We start from the raw sequence: 24,238 nt of genomic DNA on the forward strand, positions 1-24,238 counted from the left end.
AGAGAAAGCTGGGCTTGTGCTGCAGATTTGGAAGTCACTGGTATACTAATTAAAGCCTGGGACATGAGTAGTAAAAAGACTGTGTGGAGCAAGAAGAGAAGAGGATGCCTCTGACAGAACCTCAAGAACCTTAGCATTGAAGGAACTGGGGGCGAGATCAGGGGAGCCTGAAAAGAGCTCTCAGAAGTGACCAAAAAGGTGGGAAGATGTCATGGATAGGGAAGGAAGAGATGTATATATCTCTAGTGTTCACAGTTGGGGAATGAAATAGTTAATTATTATGTATTTACAAAAGGAATGCCATGTCTCCATTGAACTGACAAATAGGTTAACTCTGATCTGTGAGGGGATGCAAGTGAAGCAATGTTATATGGATAAAAGTAGAACAGCATTTGGATGTCCAACATTTGGATACACCTTTTTAAAAATTGTGATTTGCAACATCAAAGATCAGAAAGTGGTCAGATTATTTTAAAAAGATAATTGGTAGATAATTGGTATGGTGTTTATAAAATTATTATTTTAAATGGTACAGGAGGGACTTTCCTGCTGGCTCAGTGGTTAAGAATCTGCCTGCTAATGCAGGGGACATGGGTTCGATCCCTGGCTCAGGAAGATCCCACATGCCATGGAGCAACTAAGCCTATGCACCATAACTACGGAGCCCGAGCTCTAAAGGCTGCAGGTCACAACTACTGAACCTGAATGCCACAACTACTGAAGCCCACACGCCTAGAGCCCATGCTTCACAACAAGAGAAGCCACCACAATGAGAAGTCTGTGCACTGCAATGAATAGTAGCCCCTGCTTGCCTCAAGTAGAGAAAGCCCGTGCACAGCCACGAAGACCCAACGCAGCCAGTATAAAATAAATAAATTTATGTTTTTTAGTAAAAATTAAAAAAAAAAATGGTACAGGAGTTCCCTGGTGGTCCAGTGGTTAGGACTTGGCGCTTTCACTGCCGTGGGCCTGGGTTCAATCCCTGGTCAGGGAACTAAGATCCCACAAACCACATGGCATAAATAAATAAATACATAAATAAAAATTTTAAAAATAGATAAAATGGTACAGGACCTGTGGGAAACAATATATCAGTTCCTCAAAAAATTAAAAACGGGTTTACCATATGATCCAGCAATTCCACTTCTGGGTATATACCCAAAAGAATTGAAAGCAGAATCTGAAAGAGATATTTGTATACCCATGTTCATAGCAGCATTATTCACAGTAACTAAAATGTGGAAGCTACCCAGGTGTGTCCATGGACAGATGAATGGATAAGCAAAATGTAATGGAATATTATTTATCCTCAGAAAGGGAGGAACTTTTTTTTTTTTAATACTTATTTACTTATTTGGCTGCATAGGGTCTTAGTTGTGGCACATAGGATCTTCATTGCAGTATGCGGGACCTTTTACTGCAGTGCACAGGCTTCTCTGGTTGTGGCAAGTGGGCTTCTCTCTAGTTGTGGCACACAGGCTCGGTAGTTGTGGTGCATGGGTTTAGTTGCCCCGTGGCATGTGGGATCTTAGTTCCCTGACCAGGGATTGAACCTGCATCACCTGCATCTGAAGGTGGATTCTTAACCATTGGACCACCAGGGAAGTCCCCCAGGGAGGAAATCCTGACATAAGCTACACCATGGATGAACCTTGATATTCTAAGTGAAATAAGCCAGTCACAAAAGGACAAATGCTATATGATTCCAATTATATAAGGTACTACAGTAGTCAAATTCATAGAGACATGGTTGAAATGAGAAGTTATTGTTTAATGGGGACAGAGTTTCAGTTTTGGAAGTGGATGATGGTGATTGTTACACAACAGTATGAATGTACAGGGTGAGTCAAAAATTATCCACACTCTGGCTGTAGAATTTATAGAAGTTTTACTATAACCAGAGTGCAGATAATTTTTGACTCACCCTCATACTTAATACCACTGAACTGTACACTTAAAAGTGGTTAAGATAGGACTTCCTAGGTGGCGCAGTGGTAAAGAATCCACCTGCCAATGCAGGGGACACGGGTTCAAGCCCTGCCCTGGGAAGATTCCACATGCCACGGAGCAACTAAGCCCATGCGCCACAACTATTGAGCCTGTGTTCTAGAGCCCGTGAGCCACAACTACTGAGCCCATGTGCTGCAACTATTGAAACCCACACGCCTAGGGCCTGTGCTCCACAACAAGAGAAGTGACTACAGTGAGAAGCCCGCACACCACAATGAAGAGTAGCCCCCGCTCACAGCAACTAGAGAAAGCCCACGTGCAGCAACGAAGACCCAACACAGCCAATTAATTAATTAATTAAAAAAAAAAAGTGGTTAAGATAGTAAATTTTATGTGTATTTTACCACAATAATATAAGAACCAAAAGAAAAAAAGAAAGTGATGGTGACATAGCCTCATCCCCACAGTCTGATTCAGTGGGTCTGGGGTAACCAGTGACCCTATACACAGCTAGAGTGGGGACCACTGGTTTAGCTGAGGGAGTGCCATATAGGGAAACCTGATACCCTGCACACACCTAAATCTCATCGTGGTTTCCAAGCAGACTTTTGTTTGGTTTTGTTCTTTCTTTTTTTTTTTTTAATTGATTGATTTATTTGGTTGCACCAGGTCTTAGTTGCAGCATGCAGGCTCCTTAGTTGCAGCAGGAGGACTCCTTAGTTGCTGCTCGCTGGCTCCTTAGTTGTGGCTCACCGGCTCCTTAGTTGTGTCAGGCGAACTCTTAGTTGCAGCATGCATGTGGGATCTAGTTCCCTGACCAGGGATCGAGCCTGGGATCCTTGCATTGGGAGCTTGGAGTCTTATCCACTGCACCACCAGGGAAGTCCCCTCGTTCTTTATTTCATTTTATAACCCTTGTGATCAGAAGGGAACACGCCACAATAAGTAAGACACGTTCATTGTAGAAAATTTGGCAAAGTTCCTAAAACAAAAATCACCCATAGTCCCATCAATTTAAGTAATCATTATGAAATTCAGGTCCTTCTATTGTGTCCTCTGTATGGAAATATGGTTATTGATATAGATACCCTTGTATATTCTCATACATATGTACTTCTTTTGTGCTTTTTGTTTGTTTGTTTTAAACAAAATTGATGTCATGCTTCACATATTGTTTTCCCTTTTTAGTGAATACATGGTGATGTCTTTCCGGTTATTGAGGGCATTCTACTCATGGTTTTCAGTGGCTCTGTAGTGTTATTGACCTAACCCACTACTGTTATTGAACATCTGTCTCATCTCCCAATTTTTCACTGTCACAGTGAATCTTGGCATGGATATTTTTATATAAAAAATATTCTAAATATCCTTGTTGTTGCTGCTGCCAGTTTGGTAGTTGAAATTTGGGGGTGGGGGTGTATTTTTGGTTTCTAGTGAACATTTTCCTATGCTTGCTACCATAAACTTTTGAATTATAATGTGTATAGCACCTAGGTAGTTCCCATTTGTCTTTTATTGTAATATAATAATTTTCTTCTTTTTCTTCCTTTTCTTTCTGTAATATAATATCATAGAATCATGAAGTTGTACAGTTAAGTCCCTGAAGGTTAAATGGTGTGACCAGAGTCACACAGAAAATTAAGAAACATAACTGGAATTTGAACCCAACTTTACTCAGTTTTCATCTTTCTTCCTCCTAGTAGATAGATATTGCTAATATCCTTCAGTCTCCATGGGAGAAACTTCTGCAGCGTTTCACTTTGGAGAAGTATTTAATTTGTCTTGCTGCTTCCAGATCAGCCCAGAAAGTAGCCTCAGCTGAGTGTGCCCTCCACTAATAGCCAGTGTCCTGCTTGCTTTTCCAGGAGCCATGTTTGACCAGGACTGTGGGATGGTCGTACTCAAGCTGGAGACTCTTGTGAAGAGATGAGTTGGTGAATGGAGAAGCCAGCATGAAGATGCTTCCCGGAGTAGGCGTATTTGGGACTGGCAGCTCTGCCCGGGTTCTGGTCCCGCTGCTGCGGGCAGAAGGGTTCACGGTGGAGGCCCTGTGGGGGAAGACTGAGGAGGAGGCGAAGCAGCTGGCCGAGGAGATGAACATCACCTTCTATACCAGCCGGACTGATGATGTCTTGCTGCATCAAGACGTGGATCTGGTGTGCATCAACATCCCCCCTCCGCTTACCCGGCAGATATCTGTGAAGGCTCTAGGTACGGACAGTCAGGCCATACATAGCAAGGGCAGATTGCGCCTCCCGCTTGGTGGTCCTTGAGTGTCACTGCACTCCTTTGGGCCTGGATGGTCTTTCTTGGGCTTGGGTCTGGGACAGCACTCAAGCAGTGCCGAGGGAGGGCACGTTGGGAGGGCTTATGGCTATGGGAGGAAATGTTCCAGTGGCTAGGAAAGACACAGCCTTCCCCATCTCCCATAGGTAAATCCCTAAGCAAAAGTTAAGCAAATGACTTAAGAGTTGGCCTGTCACAGGGGCTAGAGATTATTACATTTCAGACGTTTTAAAGTTTGTCTCTGTGAAGTCAGAGTTCAAATACCTGGGCACTGGGGAATTGGCTGCGATCGATGTGTCTGTTCTTCCATTTCTGTGGCATGCAGCACCACAGAAAGGAGAAGAGGGTGTGTATCAAGGCTGCCATTTCCCATATTGTGTCAGTCCTTGAATAGATTGAGCACACACCCTTCCTGTCAAGCTTTGCAATTTTGTATGCCAGAGGGTGGGAAGACTCTCTGACAGCACTGGGTTTCCCTGACAGGATCCACAAATCAGCCTGCTCACATCTCTGCTCCCTCGGGAAGCAGTTAGCTTGGCCACCTTCTGCCCCAGCTGGGCGTGGCTTTGTGAGGTATTCTCCTGCGGTTCCTGTTGGGCTTCTCTTTCCTGTCAACTGTAGAAAAATTCTTCTTTGTCTTATATGAATCAGAATCTAATTTCATAGGAAAACAAACCAGTAAACATTCATCCTGTGTGCTAGGCATTGTCCTGGTGTCATTCTTGACATTCAGAGCAGTGTTGGATTGGAGCTGTCTCTGCTTTCAGATTTTACAGTCCAATTGTAGAGACTAGAAGTAACACACATTGCAAGGTAAATGAGAAAAGACTTAAATAACAATTCAGGTAGCATATACTTAATTGACAATACTTGTTTTATATAAGGTGATAGGAGCCAGGTGTCTCTCTGATGCAGTCAGAGATCTCTCAGTCCAGGAACTAATATGCCACTTCCTGGGCACTACCATGGTGGAGGGTCTAAGTTTCTGCTGCTTGTCTCTCCCGTAGTCTGAGAATAAGAAGGTGTCTGTCACCTCTAGCCCAATGGGTTGGAGAGGATAAATGTTCATTGAAATGAGCAGGAACAGGAACTGTCTGGTGGTTGATTTGGGGCTTGTAAGTTTTGGCAAAAAATTATAGATGGTTTGTCTTTTCCAGAGAGCTCTCTCTGAGGATGTGTGATACTGGAGCTATTCACTGGCCCTAGATTTTTAGGGCAGATAATGCTCCCAGATTGGGTTTAGAAGTAGACTTAAGCCAACACTTTAACAGAGGGCTGGTTCAAGGGAAACAAGCTACCATGGTCACTTAACTTCTCGCCATTCCTTGTGGCATGAACGCAGGTTGGTGAGGCCAGGTGTGTGCAGAGGCAGAGTACTAGAGGCTCTCAGTCGCCTTTTTGAACTTTAGGGTCCCCATGAGGCCATTTCCAAGCTGTGTAAGGAGAAAGAGGAAACTCCAAAGTTCTTTGGGCACAAGACTGCTGTTTTCCTAGTACAGGAAAACACCTAAGTTTGGGCCATTTAATATAAACAGGAAGCACAGGGATGACCAGCAGCTTCTGGGGTCTTGTATCCCTGCCCTAAGTGAAGTAAAGCCATCAGCCTTCTCTCTACATCTCTGATGTCAGAAAGGAGAAGGATATGAATGAGGGTCTTTGGGCTGTTCTTGCAGGTACATGATCCCAGGGCCAAGTTGGTTGGGCTGGGAGAGCCCATGTCAGCTGGACCTACCCTCAAGCACTGCCCACTTAGGCCCCAAAGGAGTCACTGAGCCTGTTGTGACCATGAAGTTGACTCCCTGTGTGCGTGTGTGTGTGTGTGAATTCTGACTTAACTTTAGCTCATGTGGAAGAGGCCATGAGAACTCCTCCAGTTTTCCCAAATGACTGGTTGTTAGTGCACGAACTCACCAAACTGGCAGAGCACTAAACTGACCTTGACATCAGACCCCACTTCTGGCCCTATTTCTGTCCTTCTCAACCTCTGTGGGCCCCTGTGAAATGGGGGTATCATTCAGCCTTTCCAGCATATGTGGCTACTTCCAAGTACTGACCAAGAAAGACACTGGCATCACATTACAAGGGAAAGCCAGGCTTTCCTGCTGTCCCAAGTGGAAGAGCAGTCTTGTTTAAGTTAAATTCACATCAAAAATAAATAATAGGGGCTTCCTAGGTGGCGCAGTGGTTGAGAATCCGCCTGCCAATGCAGGGGATACGGGTTCGGTGCCTGCTCCAGGAAGATCCCACATGCCGCGGAGCAACTAAGCCCGTGCGCCACGACTATTGAGCCTGCGCTTTAGAGCCTGTGAGCCACAACTGTTGAGCCCATGTGCTGCAACTACTGAAGCCCACGTGCCTAGAGCCCGTGCTCTGCAACAAGAGAAGCCACGGCAATGAGGAGCCCGCGCACCACAACAAAGAGTAGCCCCCACTCACTCACAACTAAAAAGAAAGCCCGCACACAGCAAAGAAGACCCAACACAACCAATAAAATAAATAAATTTATAAAAAATAAATAAATAAATAATAGGAGTCTCCTCTAGACATTCATTAGGTTAAATGTTCACTGAATTGAATGTAGCTTAGAAATGAAACTAAGCATTCTAACATGAAAAACTTTTCTGTAGGTTGGAGGACTATATTTAAATTAATGCCTCAAAAGCAGGGTCCATTGTTTCCTCCTGTAATGTAAAGCTCTGGAAGTGTCTGGTTCTTGTACACTGTTTAGGTGGAGAACAGAACAGGCATATGCATTGATAGTTGCAAAAATGCAATGTATTTAAAAGTCCTCAGAGTCAGCATCCCCAAACACCCTCACTGCTGTTACACTTGTGTATTCCCATGTATGAGTCTATATATGCATGAGAGGATTTTTTTCTGTTGTTCCCACTTGGGTCTCTCTTTTTTCTTTTCTTTTCCTTTTTTTTTTTTTTTCTTTCTGTTACTGGGGCTATGTCCCTTGTGTTTCATTAAGGACAGAAGCTTTAGGGACTTCCTTAGCAGTCCAGTGGCTAAGACTCCACGCTTCCACTGCAGGGGGCGTGGGTTTGGTCCCTGGTCTGGGAACTAAGATCCTCGCATGCTGCATGGGACAGAAAAGAAAAGAGAAGAGAAGAGAAGAAAAGAAAAGAAAAAAGTAATAAAAGATAAAAAAGGATATAAGCTTTAGATCCTTGATCTTTTTAGAGCTGGGGAAAAAAGACATAATTATTTAGCAGTATAGCTTTGAAGTACTCTAATTTTAGGTCAGCTCTTCTAGATCTTGAACCCATGAGAAATTTATCACAATCATCTAAAGCCTCTTTTGAGTTAAGGATCCTTATTGCATTGCTAAGCATTATAAAAGGTACGTCTTGGAGACCGAGAAGCAGTTAAGTAAGGCATACAGCACCTAAACAGATTTGCAGCTATAAGGACGTATATGACAGACTGTTCTTCTAAAACTTTTGATGCCAGTCATAGTGCTGTATTTTCTTCTTCTGGAATTTCACAGGCATAAAATCAGAAATGTCAGACCTGCAGGGGCCATGGAGAGCGTCCAGCCTTTCTCAGGCCGGACCAGTAGCATCAGCATCATCTGGGAAATTGTTATAAATCCAAATTCTGAGCCCCATCCCAGACCTTCTGAATCTGTGTGGGTGAGGCCTACCAGTTTGTTTGATTGAGCATTCCAGGTGGTTCTGATATACAAGAAGGACTGAGAACCATTGGTTTTGTTGCAGGAAGGGAGATCCCTTCCAGGGCCCGAGAGGGGTCTCTTGTCTGACACTCGGAAATGAATTGTCCGAGGAAATACACATGCTGACAAAGCAAGAGACTTTATTGGGAAGGGGCGCCCAGGCAGAGAGCAGGAGGGTACAGAACCCACGAGGACTGCTGTGCTACTAGGCTCACAGTCTCAGGTTTTATGGTGATGGGGTGGGTTTCCGGGTTGCCTCTGGCCAATCACTCTGACTTAGGGTCCTTTCTGGTGGCGTGTGCACATCTCTCAGCCAAGATCAACTCCGGCGAGGAGAGTTCTGGTAGGTGAGTAGGACATGTGGACTGGCATTTCCTTTTGACCTTTCTCATATTCTTCCGGTTGGTGGTGGCCTGTTAGTTCCCTGTCGTAAAATAACTCATGCAAATTGCTGCTGTCTGCCTGGTCAGGGTGGGCGGTTACCATCTGTGTTTCTCCTGACAGTTTCATCCAACATCTTCATTCTCAGTTACAGAAACCCAGGCCCAGAAATGTTAAGGTTACAGCATCTCACTAGGTCTTAGTGCTGTAGGCAAAATCGCATTTTCCTCAGCTTTTTCGATCATTTTATTCTTATCTTGTTTCTGAGACCATAAAGATTGTTTCTTCCCTCATTCTTATTAGTTTTTTCTAATAAGTTTATAAGTTTTTTCTGAAACTAGTCCTTCGACTTATCCTCCAGAGGCATACTTTTCATATCACAAATCTTTCTGTGGCATCTTATTTTCTATTTTTGTTTGACTTTTCATTTTCTTCTGCCTCGGATTTCATCCTTGTGGCTTTCCCATGAATTCCTGAAAGGAAAGGGAGGGACTCTAATGTTTTATTTCTCAATTTAGAAGTGGTTCAGAAAAATTTTAATGTACAACGTGCCCCAACAGTTTTGTCACCGTTGAATGTTTTCTTAATTAAATCTGTCACCAAAAGGTAAGTTTCTGTGCCTAGTTCTTGGTACTTGTGTGCTTCATTAGAAAAACACTGGGTTTGCCAACCCTTTTCCCGTGGGCTCTTGAGATAACGGGATCATTCCTCAAGCAGCCTGACCCAGATAATTTAATCCCAAGAACACCACTCCCTTGGGATGCCTTCCCTGACCCCCAGTCCAGATCAGGTCCCTGCTCTATGCTCTCATGTTAACATTTATGTCATCTTCATTGCATGTATTACAAGTGCAGGTCTGTGTGTATTCATATGATAATTTGATTGATGGCTGCCTCCCACTACACTGTAAGTTGTCTGAAGGTAGAGATCATGCCTGATATTGTATCCCTAGAGCCTGGCACAGGGCCTGGCACACTGGTTGAATGAAAGTGTTCACAAATTCTACCTGTGCAAGCCCAGTCTGCGGGTGTGACCCAGGGAGTTGACAGAGGCCTGTGACCCAGAAGAGAGTGGGCTGTGGGCAGCAGTGTTTCTGTCTGGTAACTTTCAAACTTATTTTCCTAAGTAGCAGAACCTTCTTTGTTTAAAAAGAAAGAAAGAAAAGAAAAAGGAAAAGCAGAATCCATGGATTTTGGGAAACATGAAAGTGTTGCTTTTTCAGGGGCTGCTTCTCTACCCTGTTGTTTGAAATCACTTATCCAGTCCCACACTTCTAGAGAGGGAAACAGCGGTTTTGTCCCAGAGCTCTGTACCTGTGGTGCATTTACTAAGGAACAAAGAGGTGGTGTGGGGCAGCTTCTTGGGGCACTTCACTCCTAGATCTTTGGAGAGCAAGAGCTGGAGAGAGGCTTGCAGTCTGAAACTTGTTCAGCCTCCAGAAGGTCTGAGCTAATGGCACTCAGCATCCATGCTTTCCCTATTCCCTGGAGACAAAAAGTGGTGTTCAGCTTCTCTAATCTCTCTTTTGACTTCCTAACAGGAAAGCTAGATAAAACTTAAATAAACATGTCTTTCAAGGCAACCCCAGTCTTCCTAAAGGTGTAGGTCCTGTGCAGCTGGCCTGCAGGAGCCTGGTTAACTCAAGATGGCCTTTAGCTCCCACACTGATAATACTACTGGGTCTTGAGTTCAAAAGCTCTCCTATTGTTCAGGCTCAAGAAGGAAGTCCTCTCCCCCTTTCCTGACCTCTCATGGCATGAAACAGAGATTACTTATTCTAGTTTTACCACACCAAACTCTCAGCAGCCACAGAAGTCCTTTTCCTCCCAGCCCACCCCCTCTCCTCCCCATGTTCTAGTGTCCACTCCAACCCCTGCTGTGCGTAGTTACAGCAGGAAACCTCTGGGCTGGCCAGAGCTGCAGCTCTCAGATAGGGTATCTGAGAACCTAATTTCTCATTACTTCCCTCGTCAGCCATGTGTTCTGAAGCCACGCGGCCAAATTCTCACCCAATCTTTTGATTCTCCTGTCCCTAATTCTAAAATCCCATAAGTGTGGGAAAGCATTCGAAACCCTCCAAGAGCAGATAGTGATAGCAGTAAGGGCCTACTCTCCCTGCAGGGCCCCTGTCCAGCTCCAGACCCCTGTGCAAGGGCCTCTCCCCTTGCCTTGGCCCCCTGCCCTGTCCACAGTGATCCCCACCTTGGGCATGTGACGCTTGGCTAGCCATTCTTCTGTTGTCCTGCCAGTACCTACTGTAAAGCTTTTGTTACTATTTAGAGAAGAGCAGGAGATTTCAAGAGTTTTATAAAGTGAAGAGATTGAATTATGTCATAAGCTACTGATCTACATGTGTTCTTCCTTGCCACAGCTTCATGACACTGGGAGTTCATGCCTGAGAAGCCCATATGTGCAGATGGCAAATGCTCTGTGGGGTTCTTGAGGGTCGGGGTGGCAGGGGAGGGGTAGGAAGTGAGGGGAGCTTGGAAGGATTGGCCAAAGGCACCAAATTATCTCCTGAGGGCTTTGTCAGGATGTGAGCTTCTGAAGAGCTGGTCTGGGCCTAACTCTATGAGAGGCCTGATCAACAGTACATAGGATAAGAACACTCATCTGTGTTCACGTTGATCTTTAAACTTCTTTTTCTTTTACCCTTTTTTAAAAATTATTTATTTATTTTGGTTGTGTTGGGTCTTCATTGCTGTGTGCAGACTTTCTCTAGTTGTGGCGAGCGGGGGCTACTCTTTGTTGGGGTGCATAGGTTTCTCATTGTGGTGGCTTCTCCTGTGGAGCACAGGCTCTAGGCGCACAGGCTTCAGTAGTTGGTGGCACATGGGCTCACTGGTTGTGGCTCGCGGACTGCAGAGCACAGGCTCAGTAGTTGTGGTGCACGGGCTTAGTTACTCTGAGGCTTGTGGGATCTTCCTGGCCCAGGAATCGAACCCGTGTCCCCTGCATTGGCAGGCAGATTCTTAACCACTGTGCCACCAGGGAAGCCCTAAACTTCTTTTTAAAAATTAAATTTTCATCGACGTGTGCAGAAGTCCTGCTGTTCTGGTCCTTGTCCCCATCTGGCTACCAGCTTCCTTCAGTGGCTCAGCCTGTGGGGCTAAGGTAAGGAGAAAAAGAAGGAGTTGGCTTGCCGGAATTTTGCAGGTCTGCAGGTCTGGTGTTCAGAGCAGTATGCAGGGCCAGAAAAGGCAAAGAAGAAAGTGACCGGATCAGTACAGAAGTAGTTGTTTTCAAAGAAGAATAAGCAGAAAAAAAGAAAGGAAGAGGGAAAGGAAGGAAGAGAGGCAGATACAAGATGAAACCCTGTCAAAAAATTGAAGGAAGACCCAAAAATGAGAGTGAACCAAAACTTGAGCAAGAGCCAAAGGCTGAGGAAAAGCTAGAAGAGGAGGGAAAAAATAGAAGGAACTTTTAGAGAAAGGCTGATTCAGTCTCTCCAGAAATTTAAAGAAGTTATACACCTCAGGCATTTATTAATAAGGGAGGTATGTTTAGAGAAGTGAATGAAATAGGCAAGATAAGGAGAGTAAGAAACATAGTGATGTGCTGGAAGGTTAATCAAAGCTACACTTACCCCCATTTGATGCAATTTACCTTGATTTTTATTTTTTCTGATGTTAACATTACTTTCTTTTGATTTGCATTTTCCTGATATACCTTTGTCCATCTCTCTACTTTCGACTTGTTGCTATTAGTGGTTTTAGATGCATCTCACTATTTTATTTCAAACGAATCTACAAGTCTTTGCCTTTTAATAGGAGAACTTTACTCATTTGTACAAAAAGAGGTCCCTGATAAGATGTAAAATGAAAAAAAAAATTACTAAGTAATATGTGACTATCATATTTTTGAAAGGGAAGAGTACATTTATGTATTACATATATGCACAGAAGAACGTGTGAAGGATGAAAGTCAATGGTAGGATTATGAGTGATTTTTTTATTCAGCTTATTTATATTTTTCCTTATTCCTAGAATGTACACATGTTATTGTTAAAAATAATAAAAGTTTTATAACAAAAATATTAAATAGGGACTTCCCTGGTGGCACCGTGGTTAAGAATCCACCTGCTAATACAGGGGGACATGGGTTCGAGCCCTGGGCCGGGAAGATCCCACATGCCTCAGAGCAACTAAGCCTGTGCTCCACAACAACTGAACCTGTGCTCTGAAGCCCATGAGCCACAACTATTGAGCCCATGTGTCACAACTACTGAAGCCCGAGCACCTAGAGTCCATGCTCCAGAACAAGAGAAAACACCACAGTGAGAAGCCTGTGCACCGCAACAAAGAGTAGCCCCCACTCACCACAGCTAGAGAAAGCCTGCGTGCAGCAATGAAGACCCAATGCAGCCAATAAATAAAATAAAAATAAATTTATAAAATAAAAAAAATTAAATTAAAAAATTAAATTAAAAAAATTAAGTTTTGGGGACTTCTCTGGCGGTCTAATGGTTAAGAATCCGCCATCCAGTGCAGGGGACACAGGTTCAATCCCTGGTCAGGGAACTAAGATCCCATATGCCATGGGGCAACTAAGCCTTCATGCTGCAACTAGTGAGCCTGCTCACTGGAGCCCATGTACCACAACCCGCGCACCACAATTAGAAGCCCGAGTGCCACAATGAAGGATTCCACTTGCCACAAAGAGGATCCTACGTGCTTCAACTAGGACTGGACACAGCCAAAAAAATTTTTAATTTTCAAAATATTGAACACTGATATTATTGGCCTGAAAAATGTAGCTTCTGTGTGAGTCTTAAAATCTAAGTTGCAGTGGGTCCTTTTTTTCCTGTATTTATGACGTCTGCTGGGTCTCTCCCACGGTGATGGTTATAAAATGTGCCGTTGACAGAGCTGGGCTGGACTGGGCTGGGCATGTTACATACACTGCTCATTTGACTTACTCTTCTACCCTGCATGGCAGATGTGACTCTCCTTTTACAGTGTAGTAAACCAAAGCCCAGAGAGGTTTAGAAATGTCCCAGGGCGTGCAGCAGTCAAGTGAGAGAACCAGAATTTGAATCCCGAAGTGTCTGGCTAGGACTTCCTAGGTGGCACAGTGATTAAGAATCTGCCTGCCAAAGTGTCTGGCTCCAAAGCGCAAGTTCAGCACCAATAAATGTCCCTTTCTGGACAGTCAGCTGTCCTGGGACCCCACTGTTTCTGTTGCAAGGTGGCCAGATGAGTTCCCCTCCTGAGCCTGTGTGAACACAATCTGAGTCCATCAGATTGCGGTGGGCCACCAGAAATTATCTGTGTCCCAACCATTGTCCCATCTGAAAACATTGAGAAAACTTTCAGGGGACTTGAGGGAATGACACCAGGGTTATTGGAGGTGCACATACCCAGAGAAAGCATAATCTTGACCTGGTTACAGGTAAGATACAGGCATCCAGGCTTGGAGGCTGCTTCTCCAACCAGGAAGTGCCTGTGGAGTGTGAGAGTGGAGCCTGGCTGATATTGGAGGAGAAGCTTAAATATGCACATTGTTCCAGATGGTCTTCTACCAGGAGACTAAGCAGAAAAGATACTCTAGCCCAAGATCCTGTGTCCTGACCACAGTGACAAGGCCTGGCCCTGCCTGTCTGTCCTCTGTTTAGCAGTCAATGCCTTTCCCCAACCACCAGGTCTTTGTGCACAGCAGCCCCCTTCTCGCATTCAGTGGCTAGAGCAGAATGAGAGGGGAGGGACCATAGTAGACACAGCGATCAAAAAGAAAACTTTGGAGGGGCTCACACACCACGTATGGCCTTGTGCATAGGCCATTTTAAGGACTTTGGCTCATTCTGAATGAGATGAAACGCACCAGAGGGTTTGATGCAGAGATATGATCTGATCCATCTTAAGTTTCAACAGAGTTACCCTGGCTGCTGTGTTGAGAAAAGACTGAGGGAGACCAGTTAAGTTACCATTGCAATAATCCAGGTGAAAAAGAGTGGTGACTTGGATGAAGAAGGTGACTGTGGTGGTGTGAGAACTGGTGAGATCCTGGATGTAGTTTGAAAGCTAAGCCAACAGGATTTACTGATGATTGAAAGTGGGATGTGAAAGTGACTTGAGTGATTTTGGCTTGAGAAACTGGGAGAATGGAGTCACCATCAGCTGAGATGGAGAAAACTCAGGGAAAAGAATATCAAGAGCTCAGTTTGGGATTCCACCCCCAAATCTACCCCCCGCACCTTGAATGTCTTTGTGAGTTATACTACCAACTATCTGTCCAGTTTCCTACATTGCTCATAGACCCTATGTAAACCCTCCAACCTGTTTCCTGGTTGCACTCAGGACTTTAAGAATCACAGCTCTTGGCCCTTTCCTGCCTCAGTGCCTTTGCACATGCAGTTTCCGGCCTGGGTGTCCTTTCCCCCTTATGCTCCCTGGAACATCTGCTTCCTTAAAGATAACCCCAGTGGCACTCCCCCATGAAGCCACTGGGGTTATCTTTAAGGAAGCAGATGTTCCCTTATCCTGCCATCTGTACCAGACCCTTAAGCTTGTTCCCTCATGAAGCCCATGACTTCCTGGAGGAATTGAGGTAGTGGAATTTGAGTCTCACCCCAAGGGCAGTGTCTGTGGAATGCATAATGGAATAACTGGATGTCTTCACCCTTGCCCAGCTTGCTGTACCCAAAAACCTTGTGTGTGTGTCCAGTCCATACCACTTCTTGGGCTTTGTAAGATTTCTACTGAAGAGACTAGCGTAAGACTTTCTTTGCTTCAACTATCCCAGGCTCACAGGAATACTCCAGGAGTTGGTGCCTTGTGGCTGTTTGTACCCTCATGAGCTTTCATCTCATGATGTGGAGGAGTGTTGATCCTTTCTGTTTGCTCATGTGGGAGCTGCTCAGGCCTCTTGGTCTCTGTCTTCAGGGCTGTGTAGCTTTGTTTTGTTCTCTGGGTGCATTCCAGCTGCGATGTACTCAGAACAGGCATGGGACAGAAAGGATGTTTTCTCTCCCTTTCCCCTCCTACTGGAGCCAAGCATTTTTCTGGCCTTTTGACTGCACTAGCTTGTTGGACCATTGTTTTCAGAGGACATTCTGTGGGGAATCTTAGGGCCCGTTCTGCAGTTACAACTGAGAGTGCTAAGCTCATCCCCTGGAATACAGATTTGGTTTCCCTACCCCAAGCTGATGATCTAATAAATGCATAAAGGTACATAAGCATGTCCAAGAAGCATGTCCACCTCTCCAACCCACTTGTATTAGTCAGTGTTCTCCAGAGAAACAGAACCAATAGGATGTATATTGAGAGAGGGAGGTAGAGATTTATTTTTAAAAATTGGTTCATGCTGTTGTGGGAGCTGACAGATCTGAAATCTGCAGAGCAAATCTGAATTCCAGCAAGAGCTGATGTCCCAGACTTGAGTCTGAAGGCAATCTGGAGGCAGAATTCCTTCCTCTTCAGGGAACTTCAGTCTTTTTTCTCAAGGCCTCCATCTGAGTTGAGGCCTACCCACATTATGGAGGGTAATCTGCTCTACTCAAAGTCTACGGATTTAAATGTTAATCAGGTGTAAAGATATCTTCCCAGCAATGTCTAGACTAGTATTTGATGGGCACCATAACCTAACCAAGTTGACACATAAAATTAACTATTCTACCACCTCTCTTTACCTCCCACTCCTGGTTTGCACCTTCTGCCTCTATTCCTTTCATTTTTCCTTTAAGAACTTACTTCTCTTTCTCGAGCCCATAACTTTTTCTCTAGTCCCAGTCTCTGGATACCATTTTCATCTAAGCTGATGATCTTTCCTCTTGTCCCAGGCCACCACCTAGTCTCAGAGGCAGCTTTCCTGAGTCATCTACCTTCCAGAAATGGGTTTACTTTTCCCACTATAAACCCCTTGGAACTTTGAGGATTTCCTGCTGTGTTTTATTCTCAGGTATTGGGAAGAATGTGGTTTGTGAGAAGGCAGCAACCTCCGTGGATGCCTTCCGGATGGTGACAGCCTCACGCTACTACCCGCAGCTAATGAGCCTGGTGGGGAACGTGCTGCGCTTCCTTCCTGCCTTCGTGCGCATGAAGCAGCTGATTGCCGAGCACTACGTGGGCGCAGTGATGATCTGTGACGCCCGCATCTACTCGGGCAGTCTGCTCAGCCCCAGCTACGGCTGGATCTGTGACGAGCTCATGGGGGGTGGGGGCCTGCACACCATGGGCACCTACATTGTGGACCTGCTGACCCACCTGACTGGCCAGAGAGCCGAGAAGGTACATGGTCTGCTCAAGACCTTTGTGAGGCAGAATGCAGCCATCCGTGGCATCCGGCATGTCACCAGCGATGACTTCTGTTTTTTCCAGATGCTCATGGGTGGGGGGGTGTGCAGCACAGTAACACTCAACTTCAACATGCCAGGCGCCTTTGTGCACGAGGTCATGGTGGTAGGCTCTGCAGGACGCCTTGTTGCCCGAGGAGCTGACCTCTATGGGCAGAAAAACTCTGCCACGCAAGAGGAGCTGCTGTTGAGGGACTCGCTGGCTGTGGGCACAGGGCTCCTGGAGCAGGGGCCCCAGGATGTCCCGCTGCTCTACCTGAAGGGCATGGTCTACATGGTGCAGGCCCTGCGCCAGTCCTTCCAGGGGCAGGGGGACCGCCGCACATGGGACCACACACCCGTCTCCATGGCCGCCTCGTTCGAGGATGGGCTCTACATGCAGAGCGTGGTGGATGCCATCAAACGGTCAAGCCGATCTGGGGAGTGGGAGGCTGTTGAGGTGCTGACAGAGGAGCCTGACGCCAACCAGAACCTATGTGAGGCGCTCCAGCGGAATAACCTGTGAGCCTGCACATGGGCTCCCTGCCACGGGGCAAAGGGCAAGGGATGGACCAGGAGCTGTGATGGGAGGGCTTGGTTATAGCACAGACAGTGTCTTTCATTCGACAGGTCAACCTGGGCAGAGTTGAATTTGGGTGAATCCGAAGGTGGCCCCAGGAGAACGCGCCCTCCAGTGCTCACTTACTCAGACTGGCAGGGCGGAGCCATTCCTGTTGCCATGGCCAAGAGGGCCGGCACACTGCGCAGGGCGGAGCTGCCCCCAGTCTGTGAGCAGGGCCAGCAAAGGCTTGACTTGGGGGCTTCATCAGCCTATTTGTGGTCTTAACTGGATGAGAAAGCACAGCAAGGAGCCAGCTTGGCTGATTCCTCAGGCCTGAGGAAAAATGACAAGAGGCCTTGATTCCATGCCCTTCCTGGGCTGGGGCATCTCAGGAATGGTGAGGGCAGCAAGTCATCCCTCAGGGATCCGCACCCGCCCTCCCTCCCATGTGACCAGGCCCTTCCTGCCTCCAAGCTGCCCCTTCCCTGGCAGGGAGGAGGGGTTCTTTATTTAGTAGTTGAGCTCTCAGGGGCTGTTGACCTAGGGCAGAGGGCTCCTGAGTTGGCAGAGAGGAGACAGGGAGAGCTTTGGGACATCTGATAAATGTTATTAATAAATCAGAAAGTCTGACACTATAGCATGTGGTTGTTGGTTGGTTGTTTGGCAGGTTGGTCTCTTTAATAATGAAAGGCTTATTGATTGCTGTAGATTGTTTCTATTTTTCTCTTTCCTCCTGGCTCCATGGCAGCTGTCACCCACTCTGGTCCATCACTGTCTAGCGGGCCACACAGGCTCCTACCACTGCCTGCCCTCATCTCCTGGCTTATTTCCTTGAGGCTGAATCCCGCAGGAGCCCTCCTGGAAGTCTCTCCTCAGCAAACAGGACTCAAGACCTCAGGGGGCTGATCGGGCCTGATGTTTAAAACAGTGGGAGAGTTTGAGGTCTCCCTAGGCTAGAGGTCAGGAGGGGTTCTGCTCTTGAAACCAAGAGGCTGGCTCCAGGGGAGCCCTGGGAGAGGAGGGGTAAGGAGTGGCCCCAGGGAGGCTGGACAGGATGAACTTGAGGACGGCTGGACAGGATGAACTTGAGGAAGGCACTGCCCCTCGGAAGGGGTGTAGCCGAGCACTACTTGGCCTAGCCAGCCAGTCTCCAACTCTGCTTTTATGAACCTGTTCTCCCCACAGGAAGAGGCTTTTGACCCTGGTCAGTCAGGGGCGGGTGGGGCAGGGGGGTGGGAAGGACACGTCTAACTCCTTTGTTTCCTCTGCCATGATGAAGCCTGGACCAAACTCTTGCGCCTCCTCTAATCTTTCCTCTCTCTGCCCTGTCCTGGACTCCTCACCAGAAAGAGAAAGGCTCAGAGAGGGCTCCCTCTTCCTCCTGGCACCCCTTAGAGGGGTCACCAGGCCTATTTTCCTGTGTTGTCCTGGTTTCAAACCTTGTCCTTGTGAGATAAAATAACAGTGGCTAGTGTTGGGGTGTACTTATTGCATGCTGGGGCCCCCAGGGTAGACACTTCACATGTATTATTTCATTTACTATCCAAACCACTCTATGAGATACTACTATGACTATTCCCATTATTCAGAGCAGAGAGGGGCAAAGTTACCTGCCTCCTCTAAGTTTTAAGTGACAGAGCTCGGAGCCTGGTCAGGGTCACCTGACTACAGAGCCTGACCCCGAACTCCTTCCCTGGCGCTTGTGGCATCTCAGACACTGGAGTGCCCAGGCATTGCCCCTCCCCACTCAGGTTCCCATCCAGGTTACATTCCTCTCTGCAGCAGGAACCTCAGCCTGGCCTGAACTAGGAGGTGGACTGTCGAGAGCCCCACCAGGCAGGATGCTGGTAGAGGTGAAGAAGGAGAAGCTGCCCCCTTCCTCGCAGCTCAGTTCCAGGTCATCCTTCTGCGTGTTAATAGGATGTTGAGATCCTTCCTAAATCTGGGAATTGACCAAGAAAGCACATGCATCCATCACATGTGACTCAGATGCTGTTACTTAAGAAAGGGCCATGTTACTGACCCACAGTGGCACTTAAGTTTTATAGGACTCTGAAGCAAAACCTCTCATTTACAAAGATGGATTCCGACAAGTCCTGGACCAGACTACATGAGCGTAGGGCAGAACTACTTTTATGAGGACCCAGGTCCTCTGTTGGTACTCTGCAGAGCCTAGGCCCATGGCCATCCCTCAGACATCTTTATCATCATGTATCTCTTGGATTGGTGCTGGGGAGGGGATGTACTGTGAAGTGGCCAAGGAAGTCAGCAGGGTTCTGGTTCCCAGAGGTGACAGAGTCAACAGGTTCCAGCCTTGTCCTGCAGCGCCCCCTCCTGGAGGAAGTCAGCATCACCTCCCAGGACCTTTTCCCAAATCCCAGGATCTTCCTTGGGTCAAAGTAATGTTTTTCCAAGCCAGTGAAAATGCAGTTAGTTTTTTCTCTCTGATACAGCAAGCAGAAGAGAACTTCCAGAATACCTGTTGCTTATTTTGTAACCCCCAACCAAACCTAAAGTCACACTCACCCAGACAATGGCAGCAGTCTCCTTGCCTTCCTATCCCCAGTCTTTCCCTTCCTTATTCTGCCCTTCACGCCAGTGCCCAAGCAGCCTCTCCAAAATGTCAGGCCAAGATCCTTCATTGCCTGCACCCCTCCTTATCACTCCCAGACTCACTCATCCTGGTCTGATGGCCATGCCTCTGCTTCAGCCATGCTAAAGGGCCCTCCTACATGGGCTGACATCTTCCACACCAGGCTTCATCCCTGACCTATCCTCTGCCTGGAAGGCCACCCAACTCTCTCCTTCAGGAGTCAGCTGGAGAGCTACCTCTTCACTCCTCTAGGCAAAGTGGCAGTCACGCCACCACCTGTGGTCCCACAGCCTTGGTTCTCAGCTCTTCCATGGCACGTCTCCTTGAATTATGCTGCCTCAGTATTTCCCACTTAGAGTGAGCTTCTAGGAGCGGTAGTGGTATCTTGTTCCTTTCTGTGGCTACTATCACCCACCCTGCTTAGACAAGCCTGTCAAGTGAATAAGCCCTGGGAAACACAGACTGGTTCTTCTGTGGTTACTGAGTATTTCCTGTGTCACCTGTGAGGCGATAGGAACAGATCTTCCTCATCAATGCTGGCCTGGCCCACACCTCCAGCCCTGGAGACCACACAGAGAAAGCAGATGCTTGACCCTCTTGGGTCAGGGCTTAGCCAAAGAGCCCTCATGTCCAGAGATCTGCAGGGCTCAGGAAAGGAGAGGCCCTCCCTGGGGCCCAGGGTATGGTCTCAGGCAAGGCCACTCCTCTCCAGGCCTCGGGAGGTTGAGCTCAGTTATCTTGAAGAGCCTTTGATCTCTAAAATTCCTGGAGAATTCGTGCTTATCCCTATGGATTACATTTCAGTCTGCATGGTCTCTGTGGACAGTAGTTCCTAATGCAGTCAAGTCACTGCCCAGGGAGAAGTGTGGACAAAAAGAATAAATGTCAGGACCCCACGACTTGCCCTGTGGCCTTGTCCTGGGGCCAGTGAACATCCAAGTGACCCTTGAAGGAGGGACCAGCCTGGGATGATGCCCATTTTCTTCCTACTTCTTTCATCCCTTCCTGGATGGCCAGGCCATTATTCCAGGGGCCCCCTATATGGTCCTGGACTTTGGATGGCCTCAGCCTTTCAGATCCTAACCTGTCCCTCTCTGCAGCTTCCTTAGCTCTCCACCTTGGTCTCCTTACCTTGGTGCCTTTTATGGGGGCCCTCTGTTAGGTCGGTGTGGGGCAATGACCTGTGCCCTTGGGGAGTTCACAGTCTAGTCCCAAAGACAGTTATATAACCCACAGTGGTAGTAGCGTGTAGATGCTACAATGCAGGGCAACACAGCACTGGGTACTGCCTGGCTCAGCAGGAAGCAAGGTGCTGTGAGTCTTCAAGGGTACATGTATACCAGCCAGGTTGAGGGTGAAAAAATAAGGGGATTTTAGGCAGGGGAAGCCCTGCGTGCAGAGGGAATGTAAGAAAAGGTGTAGCTGGTCAGGAAATTACAGGAAGCGAATAGAAAGTGTTAAGGTAGCTGGGGCAGGAGGAGCAGGGTGCTAGAGGGGGAGTAGCACCATCAGGCCTTCAGGAGTGTGTATAGCAGAATCACTGGGTGGGCTGGTGGAGCACGGGCCCATCAGCAGGGAGGCCTAGTGAGCTCTTACCTGGAGATGACAGTGTCCAGGCAAGGCAGCTGACTGGGGGCGTCCGAGCGATTCTATGACTGATAGGGTAGGTTCACCTGCCTTGATGCCTGATTAGCTGGTTGGAGTCAATGAGCAAAGAATAGGATGAGGTCTGGAGTGATACTAGAATTTTGGTTTGAACAATTGTGTAGATGAGATACAGGAGGAAAAGCAGGTTGGAGGGAGGAGAAATCCATTTAATCTGGAATCCCCTGTGTTTAAGGCAACTGAGGAACATGCAAGAGGACCAGCAGGATGGGGCCTTTCCAAAATGGCCAGCACTGGCCCCCTCTTCCCAGAGACCCCTGAGGGTGAGACACCACAGTCATCCGGTGGCTTAGCCACAGGGCTCCAAGGAGAACATTCACCTCCACCACCACCCCTTGCCTGCCAGAAAAAGGCACCAATGCCTGTCACCAGGGGCCACTCTGGGGCAAAGTCTGGTCCAGCTGTGAGAGCTGCCACTCTTGGGACAGGCAAGTGAACTCTGCCACCTCTGAAGGAGGATCCCAAGTGTTGGTCCCCTCAAGGTCAGATCAATGCTGGCCCCTTCTCTGGGAGTCAGGGAGCAAGGCCAAGCACCCGCTTCCCATGACCTGACAGTCCCTTTCTTTTCTCTTCCCTGGGTTCCTCCTTACCATCCCCCTTTCCATCCTTACTGTTATCTTGTCTGACATTTAGGTTCATCTGAGGAGGCTTTAAATGCACACAACTAGGCCCCACCCCTGCAGATTCTGATTCAATTAGGTCTGGGGTAGTGCTCAGGAATCTATTTCTGTCAAGTTCCTGGGCGATCCAGTTCACTGCACTGGGGAACCTTCCGCCCTTCCTCCCAGCCTCTCCCTCTTCAGGCGTCTTATTAGGGGAATCACAGTCTGAGAAAAGGAAAAACCTTTATTTTTAGCAAACCCAAGGTCCCAAGTAGGGGCAGGGGCTGAATTCCCTCCTCCATCTGAGTGCCTAGGGCCATAGACTGCTGCTCTGGTTCCGGCTTGGGAGGAGGGGAGCCACCAGTGGGGCAGGACAGTCACTTGTACTGAGGAGAGAGTGGGGGTACAAGTGGGGCAGCGCAGACACTTAGCATCTTGTTGATGTCCACCTGAGCTGACTTGTCCATCTCAGGCTTGAGGCGACTGCTGACCCCCAAGCTGGGCAAACCCCCAGGCTCCTCGCCAGCTTCCTCTCCCAGGGGAACCAGAGTGTGGGTGGGGGGCACGAACATATTGGGGCAGGGCAAAGTGAGGCCTGAGCCCAGCTCACCTGCCACGGGTGGCAAGGCCTGCAGTTGCTCCACACCTGCCTCCTCGGGGACCAGGGTCAGCTCCGACTCAGGCTGCACCTCAGTCTCGGCCTCCTTGTCCCCCTCCCCTGCCTGGTTCAGCTCAGGATTGCAATAGTTGATGTACTGGTACAGGGGTCTCAGGCGCTGGGCCTTTCCTGCAAGGACCCGGAGCAGGGCAGGGGCTGGAGTGCCAAGCTGTGCCATGTCAGGGCTCCAGCAGGCAGGGGATAAAGGGAAGGCCCAGGGAATGCCACTCACGCGCCAGCCCCAAGGATTCTGAGAGTGCAGACACTGTGTTGGTCACCACTGGGAGCACTGGAGTTCCCACATTCTTGCGCCTTTTGGCTTTTTTGTGCTGTTTGGCAGATGGTGAGGTATCACTCTGGCTACCCTCCAGCTCCTCCTTCTGCAGCGGCATCCCCTGTGGCAGCTCAGCTTCAGCCCTAGGCTGGGCTTGGTGACTAGGCCCTGGGAGGCTGGGGCACAAGGAGGCCTGAGGAGCCAGCCTCCAGCCTTGGCTCCTGTGCCCTGTTCTAGGGAACAGCCCTGTCTGCCTACCACCCAAGGCCCAGGTTTTTGTCCCTTTCCCAGTCTGTGAGGCCCGGGGCTGAAAAGGGGCCAAGAGCTCATGTGAGCTCAGTCCCCTACAAGGCTTTGAGACTCCCCCTCTGGATGTTCCCTACATCAGGGCTCTTGAGGGACAGAAGAGGTGAGGAGTGATGGTGGTAGCAGGGGATAAGTATGTACACTGCAAGAATGCCTCCTGGCATGTGAGCCACCCCCACTCCACTTCCCCAGCCCTGCAGCTCCTTCCCTTTGAAAGCCCCCTCACTTGACTGGCTTCCTCTTCGGACCATGACTGGTCCTCACAATAGAGGCCACAGGCCTGGGGCCTCTCTCCTCTAGTGCCTCCACCTCTGGCTTGTGCCTGTCTTTCTCCAGCTTGAGTCTTTCCTCCTGGATCTTTGGCTCTGAGACTGGTGCTGTTGGACATTTGTCTTCACCCTGGGTTTGGCAGGCGTCATGGGCTGGCACCAGGCACTGGTCTCCCATAACTGGACCCTAAAGGTGACACATAGGTAACTGGTCACCATGGCCAGGCAAAGAATACAGGGATCAGCCATTAGACACCAAATAAGGATGAAGGGCACCAGCCCATGCCCCTCCCAGCCTGTGGAGCCCGTCCTGGCAGTTAGAGGGTCGTTGCACAGAATTTGGTCTCCTGAAGTTCATTATGGCCAAGTGTTTGAAGGCTAGACAGCCTGATGGTCACCTCAGAATTCTGAGCATGGCCACCAGGCACCTCGGTAAGCTGCGACTGCCCCATGGCTGCTCCCTCTTGGGCCCCTGGCTGCTTCTCAGCCCCTGCTGAGGCCATGGCTGCGGGGAATCAGCGCATCCTCGACGGTTGCTTCGGGGACGTGGAGGGCGGACCCTGCGGGGTCAGACTGATAGACCCTGAGCTGACGCCGGGGACGGGCCGGACGGCGAAGAGCAACTGGCAGCAGCTCTGCCCCACGCCTTCAGCTGGAACTACAAGCCCCAGAAGGCTTTGCGCCAGGGGGCATTGGCCCCTGACCCAGGGACGGAAACCACTGTTACCTGGCAACAGCAAACCC

At 48.3% G+C, this 24,238-nt stretch overlaps 2 protein-coding genes and 1 pseudogene across 4 annotated transcripts in view; 2 read left to right on the forward strand and 1 right to left on the reverse strand.

The window, feature by feature from the left end:
• The window catches only part of GFOD2 (Gfo/Idh/MocA-like oxidoreductase domain containing 2), a 53,660-nt gene extending 35,898 nt beyond the window's left edge, over positions 1 to 17,762 (forward strand). For both annotated transcript variants that reach the window (XM_057712981.1, XM_057712980.1), the window contains exons 2-3: positions 3,816 to 4,161; positions 16,193 to 17,762. In XM_057712981.1, coding sequence (XP_057568964.1) covers positions 3,903 to 4,161; positions 16,193 to 17,091 — 1,158 coding nt within the window. In that variant the 5' untranslated portion in view covers positions 3,816 to 3,902 and the 3' untranslated portion in view covers positions 17,092 to 17,762. The remainder of the gene's footprint in view (positions 1 to 3,815; positions 4,162 to 16,192) is intronic.
• On the forward strand, positions 11,341 to 12,210 carry LOC130839113 (transcription elongation factor A protein-like 9; annotated as a pseudogene).
• Positions 17,763 to 22,364: 4,602 nt separating the features above from the next.
• Positions 22,365 to 24,092, reverse strand: C16H16orf86 (chromosome 16 C16orf86 homolog). Of its 2 annotated transcripts, XM_057713177.1 has the most exons (5): positions 23,893 to 24,040; positions 23,452 to 23,681; positions 23,303 to 23,311; positions 22,878 to 23,095; positions 22,365 to 22,774 (listed from the first exon to the last, which is right to left on the reverse strand). In XM_057713177.1, exons 1-5 carry the CDS (start codon positions 23,995 to 23,997, stop codon positions 22,365 to 22,367), a joined length of 972 nt encoding a protein of 323 aa, XP_057569160.1. In that variant the 5' UTR covers positions 23,998 to 24,040. The 2 variants fall into 2 exon arrangements, with proteins under 2 accessions (XP_057569160.1, XP_057569159.1); XM_057713176.1 differs by lacking the exon at positions 23,303 to 23,311 and having other exon boundaries at positions 22,878 to 23,112; positions 23,457 to 23,681; positions 23,893 to 24,092.
• Between the last annotated feature and the right edge of the window lie 146 nt (positions 24,093 to 24,238).

The sequence above is a fragment of the Hippopotamus amphibius genome, chromosome 16 (genome assembly GCF_030028045.1).
Source record: "Hippopotamus amphibius kiboko isolate mHipAmp2 chromosome 16, mHipAmp2.hap2, whole genome shotgun sequence".
Classification (NCBI taxonomy): domain Eukaryota; kingdom Metazoa; phylum Chordata; class Mammalia; order Artiodactyla; family Hippopotamidae; genus Hippopotamus; species Hippopotamus amphibius.